Here is a 17,872-nt window from a genome sequence, read left to right on the forward strand (position 1 = left end):
CACATGCTTTCTTCCCTGTCTTCTTCTGTAGCAGGGCTTGTCTGCTGTTGACAAGACTTTAGGTAGCAGCTGATTTTGTGTGGCTGAAAGTGGTAGATATTTACTTGTTACATGACAATTGTCATTTTCAGGTTGGACTAAACTTAGACTTGTCATAAGCTTGTCTTTCCATTTCCAGTGCTCACTTCAGATTTTGTTTTGATGGAGGTAGCTATTTCCTACCATTTCTGAGAATTAGGACCTGAATGTTTTACAACCAGCTCTACGAGAAATCTACTAAAGTAGTTAACAGTGACAAACCCCTGGAGTTTAGTAGTGTCTTGTAGAACAAAAGTAAGTTCTACAAAGAGAAGTGTTGATTGTAGTGTTGTGGTTCTTTCTTTATTTTTTTTCTTGCATGTTGTTTTGTTTTTTGGCTTTGGGGCATCCTTTTATTGTTGTGGTGGGGGAGTGGAGGAGGTGGGGAATATATTCCTCTTTGAAGTCCTGGCTCCAAACTCTTAAAAAGATCAGTGTCAGGCTTTATTCTCTATACAGTATATTTATATTCTCTATACAGTATATTCTCTATACAGGCTTTATTCTCTTTACAGTATGTCTTATTTTGTTGGGTTTTGTATTTCTTCATGAAATATCATCTGACCTTTATTTCATGAGCTACAGTCTTGGGCAGAATTGATAGGATCAAGAAATTTTATTTTGCTGAAACAATGTAAATAAAAAAGTTTATTATGTTCATATGCCAACATAAGTAAGAATGTGTCATTGCAGGATGGTCAGTTCTAGCAAAAAAGGTCTTGTTAATTGAAGCATAGATATTTCCAACAAAAGTAACAGTGCATAACTGTGTATGGGCAGTCTGCCTTCTGTTTCTGCTCCCAATAATACGTGTATTAAAACTGAGCAGATTTCTTTACAAAACTCCGTCTTGAGACTAAATAATGATTTCCCATAACTATACAACATGATTTCCTTCAAAATGAATTCTTTGGCTGGCTGCCAAAGCCAGCATGTAAGTGTTAAAATGTGAAAGATTAAACCCCTCTGAAGAGAGTGCATGAATGAGGATGGCAAATGTTTTTCATGGTCAGTCTGTCCCTCCATCACATTCGGGAAGATTGGAGCAGCAGTGCAGGGACCAGAGGTGGTAGCTGTAAGGAGTAACTTCTCTCCCTGGTCTGTGCTGGCTGAGGTGTGAAGTTAGTGGTTTCTGACTGTGCTGGAAGCGCTGAAACCACTTTCATCTAGGTGGGGGTTCAGTCTTTTTTCCCTTACACTTTCTTATATTTGTATGCAATGTGTGTGTTTGAACAATGGAGCATAAACAATTCCAAGCCCTTGTTCAGAAAAATAAGAAATAAGTAGGCATTGCAGCAGATGTTCCTGTCTCTTCCCTGAGGGCGCAGACAGTCAGAACCCAAATTCCCTTTAATTATCCCAGTAATAGACATATGCACACACATAAGAATGCAGCAATATGTACTTCTAGCTGGGGAGCTCTGGCAGGGCAGAGAAAACAGGAATGCAGGCTAGATTTTAGATCTTGAAGGTTAGAGTGCATTGTTCAAGCAGGTGAGGGAGGTGGGACATGGCAACTGCTGTGGCTGTATCTGCCCTGCCTGGAGAGCAGTAGACAGGTGGCCAGGGCAGCCACTTTGTGCCTTCTGAGAGAATCAATGAAAGATGAGAGTAGTTGGGTAAAAGGATGCAAGTTTACCATAGGCTTAAGATAGAAGTTCAAGTTTTCATGCATTCAAAGTCAAGAAACATATACTGTAGGAAGTATGTTCATCTTCTCTTTTCCCCATTAATAATAAATTACTTACAGCCCTGCCTCATTACCTCCAAAATTGTTCTGAAGCTGTAATAGCTGTTCATAAAATGAATGCACAGTAAACAGGTGGTGAACTTTCTGGAGAATATCAAGAGGTTTATGGTCTTGGGATTTGTTTTATTACAAATGATTTAAAGTGGAGAGGAGCACGAGAAGCTAGCAGAGCTTCTAGGTAAGGCAAGATGTAGATATTTATTTCTTGGCTTCTGCAGTTCTCTTTGTATGGAAAAGCAAGCTTCAGGACTGTATTAAGTTTTATTAGTTAGTGGAAGGCAGGCAGCTGGTTTGTTTATGGGATCTAGAGACCTCCAGAATACTGCAACTTGAAAGGGATCTGTAGTTTTGAGGTTGCTTTGTCTTTTTGTTGCTTCTTTTTTTCTTTCATTTTTTCTTCCCCCCTCCCTATAAGTAAAGATGAGCTCTGAGCTGCAGATGGAGATCTGACATGTTTTCATGTTTCCAAAGGAGAACCAAATGTAGTGTGGTAAGACTTAAAAGAGGAATATTTTAGTTTGTGGTTGCTGATTTAATCATTCTGGGCAACTTTGTAACTTCATCTTTTCCTTTACAGAGGACTGGATTGCATTAAATAACCCTGCCTAGACAAAATTTTTGCTTTTTTTTCTTGGAGGGAGGAAGTGATATCTTGTTTTCTTATGTCTTCCTGGACATCTTTTTTGGAAACTGAAGAGTTCCTACTGTCTAATCCTAATCACTAATTACTAGAAGGCTTATGTTTTTCAATATATTATTCAGATTAAAACATATTAATCATCTCTATAGGAAATATTTTGAATTTTCAATTTTATTAAAATAAGGGCTTGAATAAATATATAAACATTGTCCCAGTTATGATGTCCATCCACATACTCTTAATTCTGTATACAGCCCTGGTGAAATGTCTTTTTCATTAAAATGCATTAATGAGTACTGTAACAGATCCATCTGTCCTAATCCTTTCATTTTACAGAAGAGCATTAAATGGTGTTGGGCGATGCTGTCTTTTTCGTGTTGAACTACTGCTCTTCTAATGTGTTGTGTTCAGCTGGCTTTTGGTGTACTCCATTTAGATTATTAGAGCCTTCTGGTAGCACAGACCATTAGATTTATTTACATCTGTGGCTCTCCTCAGGCCTGACATATGAATATTTGTACCTATCCATGAAAAAGTAGACATACCACCCACATTCTAGTAACAGGTAGACCAGGAATTTTGCTGGAATGTTGAGCTGGGATTGTCTTTTCAATTTGTATTTTTCTTCCAGAAAACATTTTTCTCTTTCTGTGTGGTTTAAATGTTAGAGACTTGCTTACTCCTTTTTTTGTTTATTTATCTAAGGTTCTCAATGCAGTAGTTTTTCCTTCTTGTGTATGAAAAATTATAGAAAAAGCACCTTCTGGTGCCTCCTAACTCATCCTGGTAGTGTACATATGTGCCTAGTACTTAATGTTGTGTTACTTGGGCATTTTCTTTCTCCTTCTACTTAACTTCAGCTCTGGAACCAAAATGAAGTGTTGGTCTTACCTTTAAGCTCTACTACTGTAGGATGCATTAATAATTATTTTGTCTGCACTTGTAATGAATGCTAAAGGGGGACAGCAATAGGAGCATGTAGAAAGGGTTAATGGGTATCCAGAATGTTGACCCAGGGCTGTAACTGTATTTTCTTTTCATCCCATAGCACCTCTGGATGTACAAACAACCTAGGCAAGGGGCACTCTACAGAATCTCCCTGTGGGATTTTCTCCAGACCTGTGAAATAAGGCTCCACAGCATGGGCAAGGCACTCACCTTGGGGATACAATTCTGTAATAAGCAATCAGGATCATAAAGCTGAGGAGCTATGTGGTCCTGGAAGCAGGTCTACCAACATAACACTGCATACGTCTGTCTGGAATGAAAGGAAAAGCAGCCTGTAATGGGCAGGCCTTCTCTGCTTTCAGTGAGCTGCTGTCTTCCAAGTGATTGGCTTCTGCCATGGGCCTTATGGAAGAGGAGCAGGGCGGATGTTTGTACTTACATTTTGTAATGAATATAGGTTAGCATATTGTTTTTGTTGGAGTACTGTAACATCAAGAAATAATCTTTTCTGTAAGAGAAATTGAAAAATATTTGCTGTGTTAATTGTAGGTGTTTGATGAGGTGTTTTTTATGATTCTTTTATCATATTTTCTTTCTCAAAAGAAATGTCACTTTTAATGATTTCAAGGTTAATGCATCCAACAGAAATAAACCAGTTGGGAAAAGTCTGCTCTGGCCTGTTTTGCAACAGGAGCTAAGCTAAGATTAGAGCAGGAATTTGCTTCAAAGTAAGTAAAAATAAAGCATGACTTTACAAGTATATAACGAATAAGTTGCATTTGTATGGGTTTAAACTTAGTACCAGAAATAGAACCACCACACTTGTCGTGGAGCTTCATGGTACTGCAGCCCAAGGAGTGCACAAAGTAGTTTGTTCAAGTGCAGCAATGGGTTTCTTTCCATTAGAATGAAAACCAGACAAGCCCTGCTGTGTAATCCAGAAGTTTGTTTGCAGCTATGTTTTTAGAAGCTCACTGGAGAAAAAAACAATCTGTATATGGTATCTGATATTGCCAGTTACATGTTTGTAACTATAGCTGCTTTTTACTCAGTATTTACTTTTTTTTTACGGATTAAAATTATTTAAAACACTAGTATCATTGCACATGAATGTTGAGAAACACATCCCTTGAATAAGTTCTAGAAAAATAAGTTGTATTTTTGACAAACTAGGCGTCAGCCCAGTTCTGGTAAGCAAGGGTGTGAATTGTGATTGGTTTCAGAAGTAATACAACTGTTCTTTTGCTGAACTTTTCTGGTGGAGTCCTTTTTTAGTTAGAACCTGTGGAATAGTGTTGGCATGTATTTCCTTTCTTCTCGTGAGCTGTGGCACCTCTTTTCCTTTCATCTGCAGTGAGTCAATGACTTACCAGCAAGGGTGTGTTTAATACATCTGTGTGAGAAGAGAATACAGTGTGGAAGAGGTAGGAAAACTGGTGACTGGAAGTGTAAGAGAAAAGTATAGCCAAAAGTGAATCATAAAAGATTCTGCCACAGTCCCCGTCTATGCCATTTTTCTTGTCTGTTTTCCCAACACGGAGCAACGCTTGTTAGCATAAAGTTGTTCTGAGTGACTTTCTTATTTACAGATTTATTTATAACATAATTTTAAAATAAGAACTTAACAGTCACACTGAATTGATACCAATGGTGCACAGAAATTGCTGAAGAAAATCTTGTTTTTCTCAGTTCTAGTTTTATGATAGAAACTGTGGAGTCTGGAAGCAGCACAGCAGAGTGTTTACAAGTGCTCCTAGCTGTGTCCTTCAAGCACCAATGCTGCAAAGAAGCCCCCAGGCAGGACATGCTGAATGAATGAACAGGTGGATTTCCTCTTGCCAGCCCTGACACCTGGCTTAATAGATTCCCGTGGGGTTAATGGGACTGTCACCAGGGCACCAGGGGTGATGCAATGGAGTCAACTTGGCATGTCCCTGGGGAGACTTCTGACATGTCTCGCTGTCTTTGAAGAGGATAGTGGTGTAACTTGAGTATCACAGGAAGAGATCTAAGGCTAAAATTATTGCACAGCTTCAGGAAGATGGGAGTTATTGTGTCATCCTTAGATTAGATACATTTAATTGTAAAATAGCTTTAGCATGCAGAAATATATTTTAATTTTCTTCTGATAAGATTAGTGAGTTTGTTGTACTGATGCCACCCAGAGACTTCTCTTAATATTGCAAATCTACTAGCTTTCAACTATGGTATTATTGTTGTTGCTGTTATTGGGTGCTATTGTTGTTGTGATATTATTAATATTATTGTTATTGTTGTTATTTTACTGACAGAGTTTCTTCAAAAAGGTGCTGTTGTGCCTGTGTTTAACTTTGTGCTCACTATTTTCAAAAAGAACACCACAGCACAAGGTGTCACATACATACACCATAAACACTACTGAAACTTTTAATATCTATGTTAATTTTTAAATGAAATCAGAAGGTCCTTAATATCTTTTGACTTTCTTATTTGCCAAGATGTATTATTATTAAAGATCACTTCTGAATTTTGTTCTAAACATACTATTCTATTCCTTATAAGTAATTTCTCAATTTATTTTACTGTTTACTGTAGCTCTACTTTGAAGTACTGAAGAATGAAACTTAGGTTAGAGGGAACTTTACAGTTTCATTTGTAAAAACTGTAGAGCTCAACCCTTGGGGAGTCCTCGAAACAATGTAAACCAAACAAGTCATGGCCTGTTGGGCAGATACTAAATTTAAAGTAAAACACAGACAGGCTTCTGGTCTTTCATTTTTTTTAATATGAGTATCTAATGTCCTTCTGCCCAGCTTTGATTGTTAACCTCCTTTGTCTTGAAGCCTCTTTAAGAGAATTCCTTGACCTTTCCTCTGAGCTGGGTGGAATCTGGTGTATTTGCTTTGCTGTAGATTTATGGACCATGACAAACTTTGTTTTATATTAATCTAAGCTATTAACCCTCCCTCCCAAAACCAGAACCCCCCAGGAAAACCCATAACATCCGATTCCCAGTGTGTGAAAGAGAGCTGTAGCCTTCTAAGAAATATTTTTTTTCAACATCCATCTTTTAGTTCCATGGGAAAGTATTTTTCTTGGGAATATTTTTGAGTTATAAGGCAGATTTCAGTCCTATAACAGCAATGAAATTTTTTTTAAATTGTTGTTGCAAGGGGTAAGTATGCCTTGAATGTACCAAAAGGACACAGTGTGTGTTGGTCATCACCTGCTGTCATGACTGTTCGTATACCATGATAGTTTTCCCTGGACAGCTTTGAGTCCTAGACCGATGTCTGCAGAATGGCAAACATGCCTGCTTGATTTTAAAGGAAAAACAAATCCAGGCTTAAGGTGTGTTTCAATAAGTGTTCTCAGTGTCAGGAGTAAGAAGAGAGAAGTCAATAAAGGGCTTGGTGTTTTACTGTAATTCACATGAAGGAAGGGCAGGGCAAAGGGAGGGGAATGTCAGGAAGGGGAGGGTTAGGATTGGAAAGTGTAGGGATGCTGCTGTTTGTCACCTGTGACCAGCAAGCAATACTGTTAGGTTATGTGTTGACAGGGCAGCTTAATTGCCTTACACATGTATTTATGCTGCCGTTGTAGTACACAAAATTTGTAGTACAGCTATGTAATTGTGTAAAGCTTGTCATGCCGCATCTGCATGAAAATCATTAATAAATTTAAGTTATTACTTCTTACTACTTTACCATTTTAGTTCTAATTGGAAGAAAAATAATTTATAGGCCTTTAGTAGCTAATTATGAATTTTTGACTCTAGGGACATAATTCATAGCAAAACTAAAAAGTCTTGTTTCACCTGTGGGTTTTCAGCTAGATTTCACTCTTTCAGTGAAAAGAAACTTAATTATTCTGTTAATTAGTTACATAAGCTTTTACTTTTGGTACATGGGGTTAGATTATCTTTTTAAAAGTTTTTTTGCAGGCATTGTTTGTTTTGTTCATTTTCCCTTACAAAAGTGTCATGAAGTTGTAGCTTTGTCTCATAAATACTTATTTCTTTGTGACACATGCTGCCACTATGATGCAGAAGAGATACAGTTTCAGAGTGTTTTCTGAAAAAGAAGAGCTCTAGCAGCCATTTGCTCTTCCTGACCTTATTCCCTCAAGCAAGAACACTGCTGAATGCAACAAAGACAGAATAAAATAATTTATATTTTGTAGGGGATTCAGATTTCAGAGAGATTTCTTACCAAGTCCTCATTCTTGTTCTCTAGCCTGGGCTTGCCTTGCCCTGTCTGGCCCCTGCTCCCTTGCTCCAAACCTGGAAGTGGTCTCAATCAGCTGCTTGCTGTACCTTGAAGTTTATTGTGCCTTGCTGAGGCAGCAGGACAAGTGGAAGAGAATTGAGTCTTTGAATCTCAGTCTTCCCTGTAGCTTTCTGGCTCTGCAGTACTTCTGTCTACTGGGCTGTCACTGGCCTCATGCTGTGGGAAGCCACTCCTCTCCCTTCTTTCAGAAGACCAAGGGTCTCACTTGTCCTACCAATATAAACCTGGGTTAATTCCATTCTCAGCTGCTTCCTTGTCATTCTTTCAGAGACGGATGTTTTCACAGCAGTTCTGGCTCTTTTTTTGTTTTGTTCTCTTTTTTTTTTTTTTTTTTTTCCTTCTTATGCCAGCAAGTGAGATTCTTCATGATTGGCTTCTGGATTTCCTCATCTTCATGTCCTACCTAATTTCTCAACATTTTAGAACTTTGCAATTGATTGTTTCATGTGAAATGCATGATAAAAAAGTTAAGGCTGCAAAATCAAGTGCAAAAAAATAAGGAAACACGTCTTTTATGCTTGTCTGTGCAGCCACATATATATATATATATGTTTAAATAAAAATAGATAAATAAATATGTATAAGGCTATATATACCTGTAATGTATATGAGTGTTTTTCCTCCCTCAGAATCTTGCTGGGTTCTCTGCAAAGCATCTGAAGTAACAGCTAGTGGCAGCTGTAATCACAGTTATCTAATATGTGGCCATATCCCTTTTCCACCCCAGTGTCTGAATCTGGTTTGTGTGGTTTGAGCACCCATCCAATGCAGATGGAAATCAACAGTGAATTTAGCTACAAGTACTGCAGAACATGTACAAACTGGCATTGCTAGCCTGAAATTGCCCAGATGCATACGGGCTGACATTAAAAATGCAGAAGTTACTTTTCTGACACCCAAGTGATTCTTCTTTACAGTTCCATCTGTTTTTCCAAAGTATATGAAGATACAGCTGTACACTGCATTTAATGGCTGTCTGCAATGGCTGAACATGTTTTGACACAGAATAACATTTTTCTCCTGGGCCCATTCCTTAGGAATGGATAGCCCACTTGTGCTAAAACTTAAAATTAAGAAGAAATCATCCTGAAACAGGCACCAGACATGGATTATTTCAACTGACACAATTTGCAAAAAAATATGCTCATGAGTGAAGAAGAGAGCTTAGGATGAATGTTTTTAACCTGAGCTGCAACTAATGATACCATTGTCAAAAATTGCCCTTCTGCAGCACCCTCAGTGTGTTGGGTTGGTTTTGACTCAGTGTTCTAAATGGTCATGACCATGTGCTTGCCTTTCAAGTGGCTGTTTCACACCTGTAATCTTAAAATAGGCTCTCAGCCCGTTGTGCCATACATACTCAGCCCACTTCACCTTTCATGTTAGTTCTGGCCCACTGCTTTGTGACTACATAAAAAAACCCAAAAAACAAAAAATCAAAAACAAACAAAAAAACCCACCATACTGCTTTGTGACTACATAAAAAAAACCAAAAAACAAAAAACCAAAAACAAACAAAAAAACCCCACCAAAAAAAAAACCAAAAAACCCCCCAAAAAACAACAACAACAAAAAACCCACACAAAAGAAAAAACTCAACAAAAAACTTCAGTCAATGTCCTGACCATTGCACCATTCTAGACAATGAGGTTTTTGTACAATTGGACTTTTTTTTAGTAAGCCATTTCCACCATTTCTATTCTTACAGCAATTTTATATATTCTATATATCTACTTATATTGTGTTTATTTAGCCAAACTGTTTAGTCTCCAGTTAGTGATATGAATGAAAAACTGAACTGCTAGTAAGGAGTTGATTTGCAACTATTTATGTGTGCTTAAGTTTGAAAGTAGGAGCAAGTTTGTACTCTGAATACAAGTAATGCCCCTTGCTGATTTTCAGTAATTCACATGCTTGTCTACCCTGCTTAATGTAGCACTAAATTGGTCTGAGAAAGGAAAGTAAAAAAAAAAAGTTCAATGAATTTCAAACATTTTTCCTTTTTATCTCTCATTTCTCAACCTTTTTATTGTGAGAAGTGATGAAAAGTCAAACTTGCTTGTTTTCTTCATTGCTTTTCACTTAATCAGATCCTTTTGTAAAGAAAATAAATAACTAAATAGCTAATTCAAAAAAATAAAAACACCAAACAAAACCTCTAGTCCTCAGCTGTTTTTGATGCATGGAAATTTAAATAAACTTTACTTGAGTATGTCCCAGTGAATTGCAGTTGTACTGTGGTGTTTTCTGCTTTACCCAAGGAGGAAAAATTATTCAGAACAAAATATGGATACTTGATTCCAGTGTGTATCAGGTGGCTGCCCTATATATTTTACAGGCCTGTATTATAAATTAAATGGTATAGTGGTGTTTCTTCTATGTTTCCTTAGAGGACCATAAGGAGAAAACTTGCAGACCCACAGGAAATATCTGCAGATTTAATGGTGGCTACCTGATGTACTACACCTATAACATTTATGGTAAAAGTTGTATTTCTCGATTGTTTTTAGAAATTGCCCCTTGGCTACACGTGTTCAAAGCAGAAGACGCTGTGGACTTCTCACAGTTAACATTTGACCCAGGACAAAAAGAGCTTATTGCTGGAGCAAGGTGAGAAATCTGTTTTCTTTTTTGTGTTGCACCAGGCTGGATTTTGTTTTTTGTTGATAAGCAATATTTAGCCAAATTCCAATATCAGTGTGCTCTTGTGTGACCCCTGCCTTCCAGACCCACTAAACTGAGTGTTATGTGTATTTATTTCTCTAATCCCTGACTGGAGTTGCAAGATGAGTTACGTGCCTGGCATCAAGGTTTATAATACCTTACACTATTCCAATTTTTAAGAGGACTGGCCTGGAGTACACAATCTTTGTGTGCGTATGCTAGAACAAACAGGTGCTGTATGGCAATGTGACAAAAGTTGCCATTGCATGAAGCTTAGGATGATCCCAAATTTGGCTACACAATGTGGCTCTTTGTGTTGGGATGTTTCAAATAATTATTCACTACAATGCCAGGAGTGATCTGTTAAAGACTGCAGAATTAATAGTGAAGTTGGTGATAGTCTCTGTTTGCATAGTTGGAGATAGTCGCTGTTTGCAAGCTGTGATCAACAGTGACTCTGTCTTAGATGTCAGCATTGAAGCAGTGACAGTCCTTGAACACTATTTTTTTTTCGTCTTAGCATATGAGGTGTAGTAAAACATCTTGGTTTGCCAAAAAAATGTAACCATCTAAACTTATTATTCACAGCCACCTTCTGAATATATTTTATTTTTGAATTTACAAAATTCTAGTCACTTTACTTATCTGTTAGGTTTAGCATTGGAATATATTTCTGTTTCCCAGTTTGCTTCTTAGGTGAAAATGAGGTTCAAAATGCAGAGTCATAAAAGGCACTACAAGAAAACTTTTTCCATGAACCAGTGGAAGTTGCTTATCTACAGGGGAAAACTCTTTGAGTGTGGAAATAAGCGTGTGTGTGTATATATATTTATATATCTGTGGCCCACATGAAGTTGGGTCTTCTGGGCCTTGATGTTGATTTTTCAATTCTGTAAGCTACCGATGAAACAAGGTGTGAAGTAACTGAAGTAACTGCTGCTAATCTGTAAGGACTGTGATTATAAGTTGTCTGAGCCTCTCCCCGGGCCCCAGACCCATGGAAATGTCTGGAGTCCAAATCTGAGCAAAAAAATAAGCTCATTTAAACCAGTGCTTTTGATGAAGCTTTTAAAATCACTATGGGATAAGCTTGGGATGATTTTTAATTCTGTTTTTTGCTAAAGATCCCATATATCAAAAGATGTATTTTTCCTGAAAGTTAATGATGCTTCAGAGCTTTATATCTCTTGTTCTGACTAAAATTTTTAAGAAAAGGTATTCAAGGATATTACAATTATAACAGCCATTTTGTTTCAGGCAGTTCAGTATAGTTGGCTGTTACTTGTTCATAGAAGCATTGATTTTCCCTTTCCTTATTCTGCATTTCTATTCTAAATTTTAACCATTCTGGTGTTGTTGTGTTTGACAATGGAGATCTTCCTTTAGAATACCTAAACTTGCTAGGAGATTTCTCAGTTGTATGTATTATTGATACCAGTACATCTTTTTTGCTGTACACCTTTCAGTTCTTTAGGTATTGTGCCCCACGAGTCATTGTACATCATGGGGTCCTAGATTCAGAGACTAGCAGCTACTTGTCAGGGTGCTGTAGTTCCAACACTGCAAGTGTTGATCACACTGATAATCTTACTGATTATGCACCTTCTGCATGTAGTGTCCTCTGCAGGTAGACTGAATCCATTCACTGTGAATTACAGAATCACAAGGTTGGAGCAGACCTTCAAGATCATCCAGTCCAACCGAGCCCTAACATCTCAACTAAACCATGGTACTGAGTGCAACATCCAGTCTTTTATTAAACACATCCAGGGATGGTGACTCCATGACCTCCCCAGGCAGACAATTCCAGTACTTTATCACCCTTCCTGTAAAACACTTTTTTCCTAATATCCAACCTATATTTCCCTTGGTGCAGCTTGAGACTGTGTCCTCTCATTCTGTCAGTTGCTGCCTGGAGAAGGAGACCAGCCCCCACCTGACTACAGACACCTTTGTAGAAGGTTGATGAGGAAGTTGTACAGAGTGATAAGGTCACCTCTGAGTCTCCTTTTCTCCAGGCCAAACACCCCCAGCTCCCTCAGTTGTTCCTCACAGGGTTTGTAAGCCCCTCACCAGCCTCGTTGCCTTCTCTGGACATGCTCCAGCCTCTCAATGTCCTTCCCAAACTAAGGGGCCACAACTGGATACAGAACTCTAGGTGTGGCCTCACCAGTGTCGAGTACAGCGAGAGGATGACCTCCCTGCTCCTGCTGGCCACACTATTCCTGATACAGGCCAGGATTCCCTTGGCCTTCTTGGCCACCAGGGCACACTGCTGGCTCATGTTCAGCTGGCTGTTACCAGCACCTCCAGGTCCCTTTCTGCCTGGGCACTGTCCAGTCACACCATCCCAGAGGAGTGATAGAGCAGTGTTGATGAGAACCTGGTCTTCAACCAGGGTCAGCCCACTCCATCCTTGCACCTTCAGGATTCTGCATTAGTAATTTGGTGGTATTCTAAACTAGAGGAATGATTTTTCACAGCCAGAAGCTGTGTTTTGTCTCATCTTCTGTTCATAATTGACTTTTCCCACTTTAATGGATTTAATGATACCAAATTCCTCTGCCTTAGAAATCAAACAAAATACTATTGTGAAAGCTTGATACTATTGGAAATTTTTAAATCCCTTTTCCATTATTGATGTTCATGGCAGGTGACTCGTTTTCATTTATGAAGTTCTACAGCCTCTGAAGTTATTTATGATTTGTCTTACTGAGAATGGTAGCAAAGATCCCAACTGGGATCCAGACTGCATTCCTGTTGGGAGTTGCCAATGTCAAGCAGCTATGTGGAAAGACAGATATGATCCGATGATACCCCAAAAGGTGTCTCCCGTAATGATAGAGAACTTTTGATCTCTTTGCACAAGTTTCTTAGGAAATTTGAAATTGTGGTAGTGTGTACTATTCTCTTTATATATGTTTGAACAAGGTTTAATGAAATTAGTTAGGAATGTAAGGAAAGGCAGATGAGAAGAGGGTTGGAAATGCAGTGCAAGATAACAAGGCCTGAGTGTGTGCACAGCACCTGCCCATAAATCCATGAGCAGGTGCATCTAGAAAAGGACGTAGCAATATAAGTGGAACAGCAGTGTTGACAGAAAAACAGATAGTTTAAGTTGGCCTTGAGTAATTTAGTCAAGAAGCAATGAGTTTTGTCACATTTTTCTGAAGCAAACAAAGTTAGAACAGAAATACCACCCACCCTCAGCTTCCGCAGGTTGTCTTCCAACCCTTGTGAGAAGGTTATAACTGGTTGATAATTTTTTTTTTTGTTCTGCAAAACATCCAGTTCTCCTATAGATACTGAATTGATTAAGCTGCAGTCTTGTAGTCTTGTTTCAGCCTCCTTACACCATCAGCAGCAGTCAGTGAATGGTACCACTCCAACGCTAATGTGTGCCTTCACATTAATCATGCAATCCATGCTCCCATGAAACTGTATCTTTAAAATGTGCCCCAGGCATTGTTCTTAATATTGTATGTGACCTGGCAGATAAAAATAAATGAGTTCTATTGCAATCTGAAACCTTCTTGGGAGTTCATTTGTTTTCTTAGAAAAAAGCCAACCCATATGGCAGGGCAGAATTTACTTTTATAATTAAGTGGCACCAGCGAAGGATTACTCTCAGGGCATTAGCTCCCCAGTAAGCTCAAGGAAATGAGAAACTACTTGTTTATCTTATTCTGCTAAATTCCAATAAAATATTCAGATGAAATATTTTTATTTGTGTTACTTGGTGGACTGATTTAGTATGTAATAAAATATTGTAGTGATTGCTGTATTTTGAAATACCAGTAGGCTTAAAGACTCATGGATTTCTCCAAGAACACCCTTGTCTTCTTTGCTGTGTGAAAGTGCTTTGCCATATGTTTCTTTGGAAGGTCAGTTGGAGGGGGAGAAGACCAGATTAGGGGAAGGATACAACAGTCTGTGAATTGCCCAGGCAAATTGTGCACTGCGTTTTTTCCTTCTCCTCTCCTGGCAATGTACATAACATGTAGCAGCTCTAGTTTTGATAAACCAAAAATTGCTAAAAGTGTTTCATCCACTTTGGCTAAACAAGAGTTGACAAAAAGCATGTCGGAAACCCAGTAGTTTAGGGCAATTTTTTTATTTTTCTTCTTTTTTTGGTGACTTTTTATTTTGTTTCTGCAGTGGTTTTATTCAAACCATGTAAGAAGAATTATGCCTGTTTTTAAAAGGAAAATGAAGTTTTCCTCTTTTTTTTTTTAATTCAAGTTGGTCTAGCTCAGCTATACTTTTGAATGATATACTTAATATCAGAAATAGGTCTCAAAGCCATCCAATTTTCTTTTTAATTGGCTAACATATATTTAGACATACCTTACTTTTTATTTTAAATTTTTTTACATAGAGTATACTAATAGTGGTGGCTTTCTCCTGTATGTTCTCCTTCAAGTTAATTAGACTTGGTTTTTAGGATTACATCTTGCTTTGAGGTGGCTTATTGCCTTAGTCACTCCTTATCTCACTGATGAAGGACTGCAACAGTATGACTTCTCCCTTAATTAGATGTGTGTTTGGGAACATTAATTTGAACCATTACCACTACTTGCCGTAATAACAGAAAGGCAAATTAAAGGATTCATTAACAGTGGCTTAAGGATCTCTAATAAAGGAATAAATAACTATACAGGTTTGCTTCTTACTGTTGCCTGCTCCCAGCTGGAGAATCTGAGAGCTTCTTGTTAATAAGGTGCTCTGAGGGCTACATATACATGGAGAATTGGTGAGAGGGAATTGGTGCTCTATTCTGTCAACATCCATCTGGGTATTGCTGCTTCTTTAACACTTGGATCAGGGTACTCAGTGTCTATCCTCCCACTGACTAAACTGAGCTAATCTAACCCAATCTAATCTAATGTATGGTTTAATGATAAATTTCTGAGAAATTATCATCTTACTGCTGCAAAAAGAGGGAGGTCTTTTCCCCCCTACTGCTTGTCTTTCCTACCTTGCTAACAGTTCCTGAATATTTTTTGAAGCTTCATACATCTCCTGCTCATGCCTTGTACCACTCTGCAGTTTTCTCCTGCTTTGCACCGACGCCAGTAATAGTCTAGTTGCAGAGTGACACTAGGCAATTCACTAACTCCACAAAAGTCATTCCTGTTCTTGTTCTGATTTAATGTCTTGGCATTTTAATTAGAGTAGCTAATTAACGGAGCATCATCACAGGAGCCCTGGAGTTGACTCAGAGTAAGACCAAAAGAGAAATGACCCCTTCATTAGGGGTAAATGGAACTTTTTTCATTGCCATTGCAGTTTATTTTTTAAAAAATTCCAACTTTGGATGCTTTAGACTCTTTAGCTTCTCCCACTGACCTTTCTTGCAGTCCACCTCCAACAACTCAAGCAACCTTTATGTGACCAAGTTGATTACTGTAGTAGGAGACCACAAAAAGTTCCAACTGTCTAAAATTTCTGGTTTCTAAAATTTCTCATTCAAAAAAACCCACCCATTGTTGTGGGTTTTTTTTGAATGAGATGTAACAGCAACATCTAAATTTAATTTCAAATTAATTTTTAAAAGAAACAGAAGATTAATATATTGAATAATGAAATGGTAACAAGACCACATAGAATTTGCATGGCTCTTAAAGTGAGTGAATACTGTACAGTATATGTACAGTATCTACCAAAATATAAAACTGGGGGCATATACTTTTACATATGTGTTGCAGCAATAAAAAAAGTATTAAAGATTTGGTTAGCCACAGTTATGAAATACAGGATTAACATTTTGGTTGAGCTGATATTTCAGGATAAAGTTGTATCCAACAACAGCTTACTAAATAAATAGCTCAACAACCTCACAAACTCACTTGGACTAAAACATAATATTCAGAAACATCCTTGACCTGTATGCATTGGAGGCAGACAGATGTCAAGTGTTGCGAGGCCATTGCCAGCTGGGGGGAACTTCAGTGCTGTGTGTGAGAAGTCAAGGCCAACAGAGAAAGATGTTAATGGAAGCTTGAGATGACATGGCATGACTTCAGGAGGAGGGTGACCTCCAGAGCTGCAGGGGCACCTGGTACTTTTCTGCTTTTCCTGGAGAAGCCCATGGCAAGAAATATGTGGAAGTGACATCTGGCTGTTGTAGAGCATCTGTGCAGGAGTGCTGTATTCTAGGATCTCCAGCATTGCTTAGACTGTATGAGGAACCACAGGGATTCAAAGTAAGATTTGCTAATCCTGCGGAGAAAGCATCAGAGGAAGAAATCAGGTTTCACAGGACCTGTGAGTGGATTAATTCCATTTTTATTGGAATTCTGTCATAATTGACTCCCACAGTGATTTTCTTATTCTGTTTGACATTGTTTCAGCGGTCAGCTTATTATTGTGTGAGTCTTCCTTCTGCCACTTTGAATATTAATAAAATGTGGTTCGTTTTCATTCCTCAAGAAAACCGGTAATTTTAGAAAATATTTTGAAAGATAAATAAGAACAACAAAAATAACTTTTTCCATGATTTTTAGGATGGATCAACAAGACCTACTAGTCAGAAAAATATTTATCTCTGTGCATATGCTGTTTTCACATCTTTAGCATTTATCAGTAAGCCTCTCATTTAATTATTCTCATTTGCTGTGGCTTCCATTTAAAGCAAAATGAAGATAATATATAACTTTTGGCCATTCTGCTTTTTGTTATTGTAATTTGACCATTTTCTTAAATGGTTCAACTAGAACACTTGTATTAGGTTTCTTTTATTTTCAATGTATCGTCCTCGGCTTTTTGAGATATTTTTCCTATAGACTCATGATTTAACCAAATAAATTTTGTACATTATAATTTTATTTACATTGATTATATCCTTTTCCCCTAAGAGTTTTGGTTTTTTTAAAAATTTTCTTTCCACTTGCTGACTTTACCGCACTGCAAAACTAGCATTGCCTTTCACCCATTGCTTTACAAACCCAGTTGTGGAATTGTGAAATTTTGCTTAGTAGTTGATTCCAGTGGAGTTTATACTTTACATTTTGTCTTACTTTTTTTTTTTCTCCAGTAAATTGAATAAAATTTTCTTTTTTCATGTTAATTGGTTTCTTGAAAGAAGTGAACAGGAAGTAATCTTTTGTTAGTTTATTTCCAAGAGACTTGGCAGGTTGTCTGGTGATATCTGAAGTGTCTGAGTTTGCTGAAACCCCTATTTCTTTATTCAGGCTTTCAATTGCAAATCTGTGTGGGGGCTTAGGATGGGTTATGGAGATTTTCTGTGATATTATTATATTTTGCCATTTTTTTAAAAGGCCTAATCCTGAATCCATGTCTCCCTGAACTATGTGTGCCATCTTAATGTTCTTTTAATTCATGTCTGTGTCTAATGCAAAAGTATTTTTTGTTGTCCCATTCAGCTTTTATAACTTGCAGTTTCACAAAGAAAAGGGTAAAATGCTGGATTTAACAACCATTACTAACATGATATACTTTTGAATCTTTATGCATTTTCAATTGTTTATTTACTTGGATTGTTCAGGAACATTCAGAAGATTA

General features: G+C 37.7%; 1 protein-coding gene across 5 annotated transcripts in view; it reads left to right on the plus strand.

Moving 5' to 3' along the window:
- Positions 1-17,872, plus strand: part of SEMA5A (semaphorin 5A) — a 315,764-nt gene that overhangs the window by 107,767 nt on the left and 190,125 nt on the right. For all 5 annotated transcript variants that reach the window (XM_039714857.1, XM_039714858.1, XM_039714856.1 and 2 more), the window contains one exon: positions 10,195-10,294. In XM_039714857.1, the coding sequence (XP_039570791.1) occupies positions 10,195-10,294 (100 nt within the window). The remainder of the gene's footprint in view (positions 1-10,194; positions 10,295-17,872) is intronic.

The sequence above is a fragment of the Passer montanus genome, unplaced genomic scaffold (assembly GCF_014805655.1).
Source record: "Passer montanus isolate IOZ18808 unplaced genomic scaffold, ASM1480565v1 scaffold31, whole genome shotgun sequence".
NCBI classification, from domain to species: domain Eukaryota; kingdom Metazoa; phylum Chordata; class Aves; order Passeriformes; family Passeridae; genus Passer; species Passer montanus.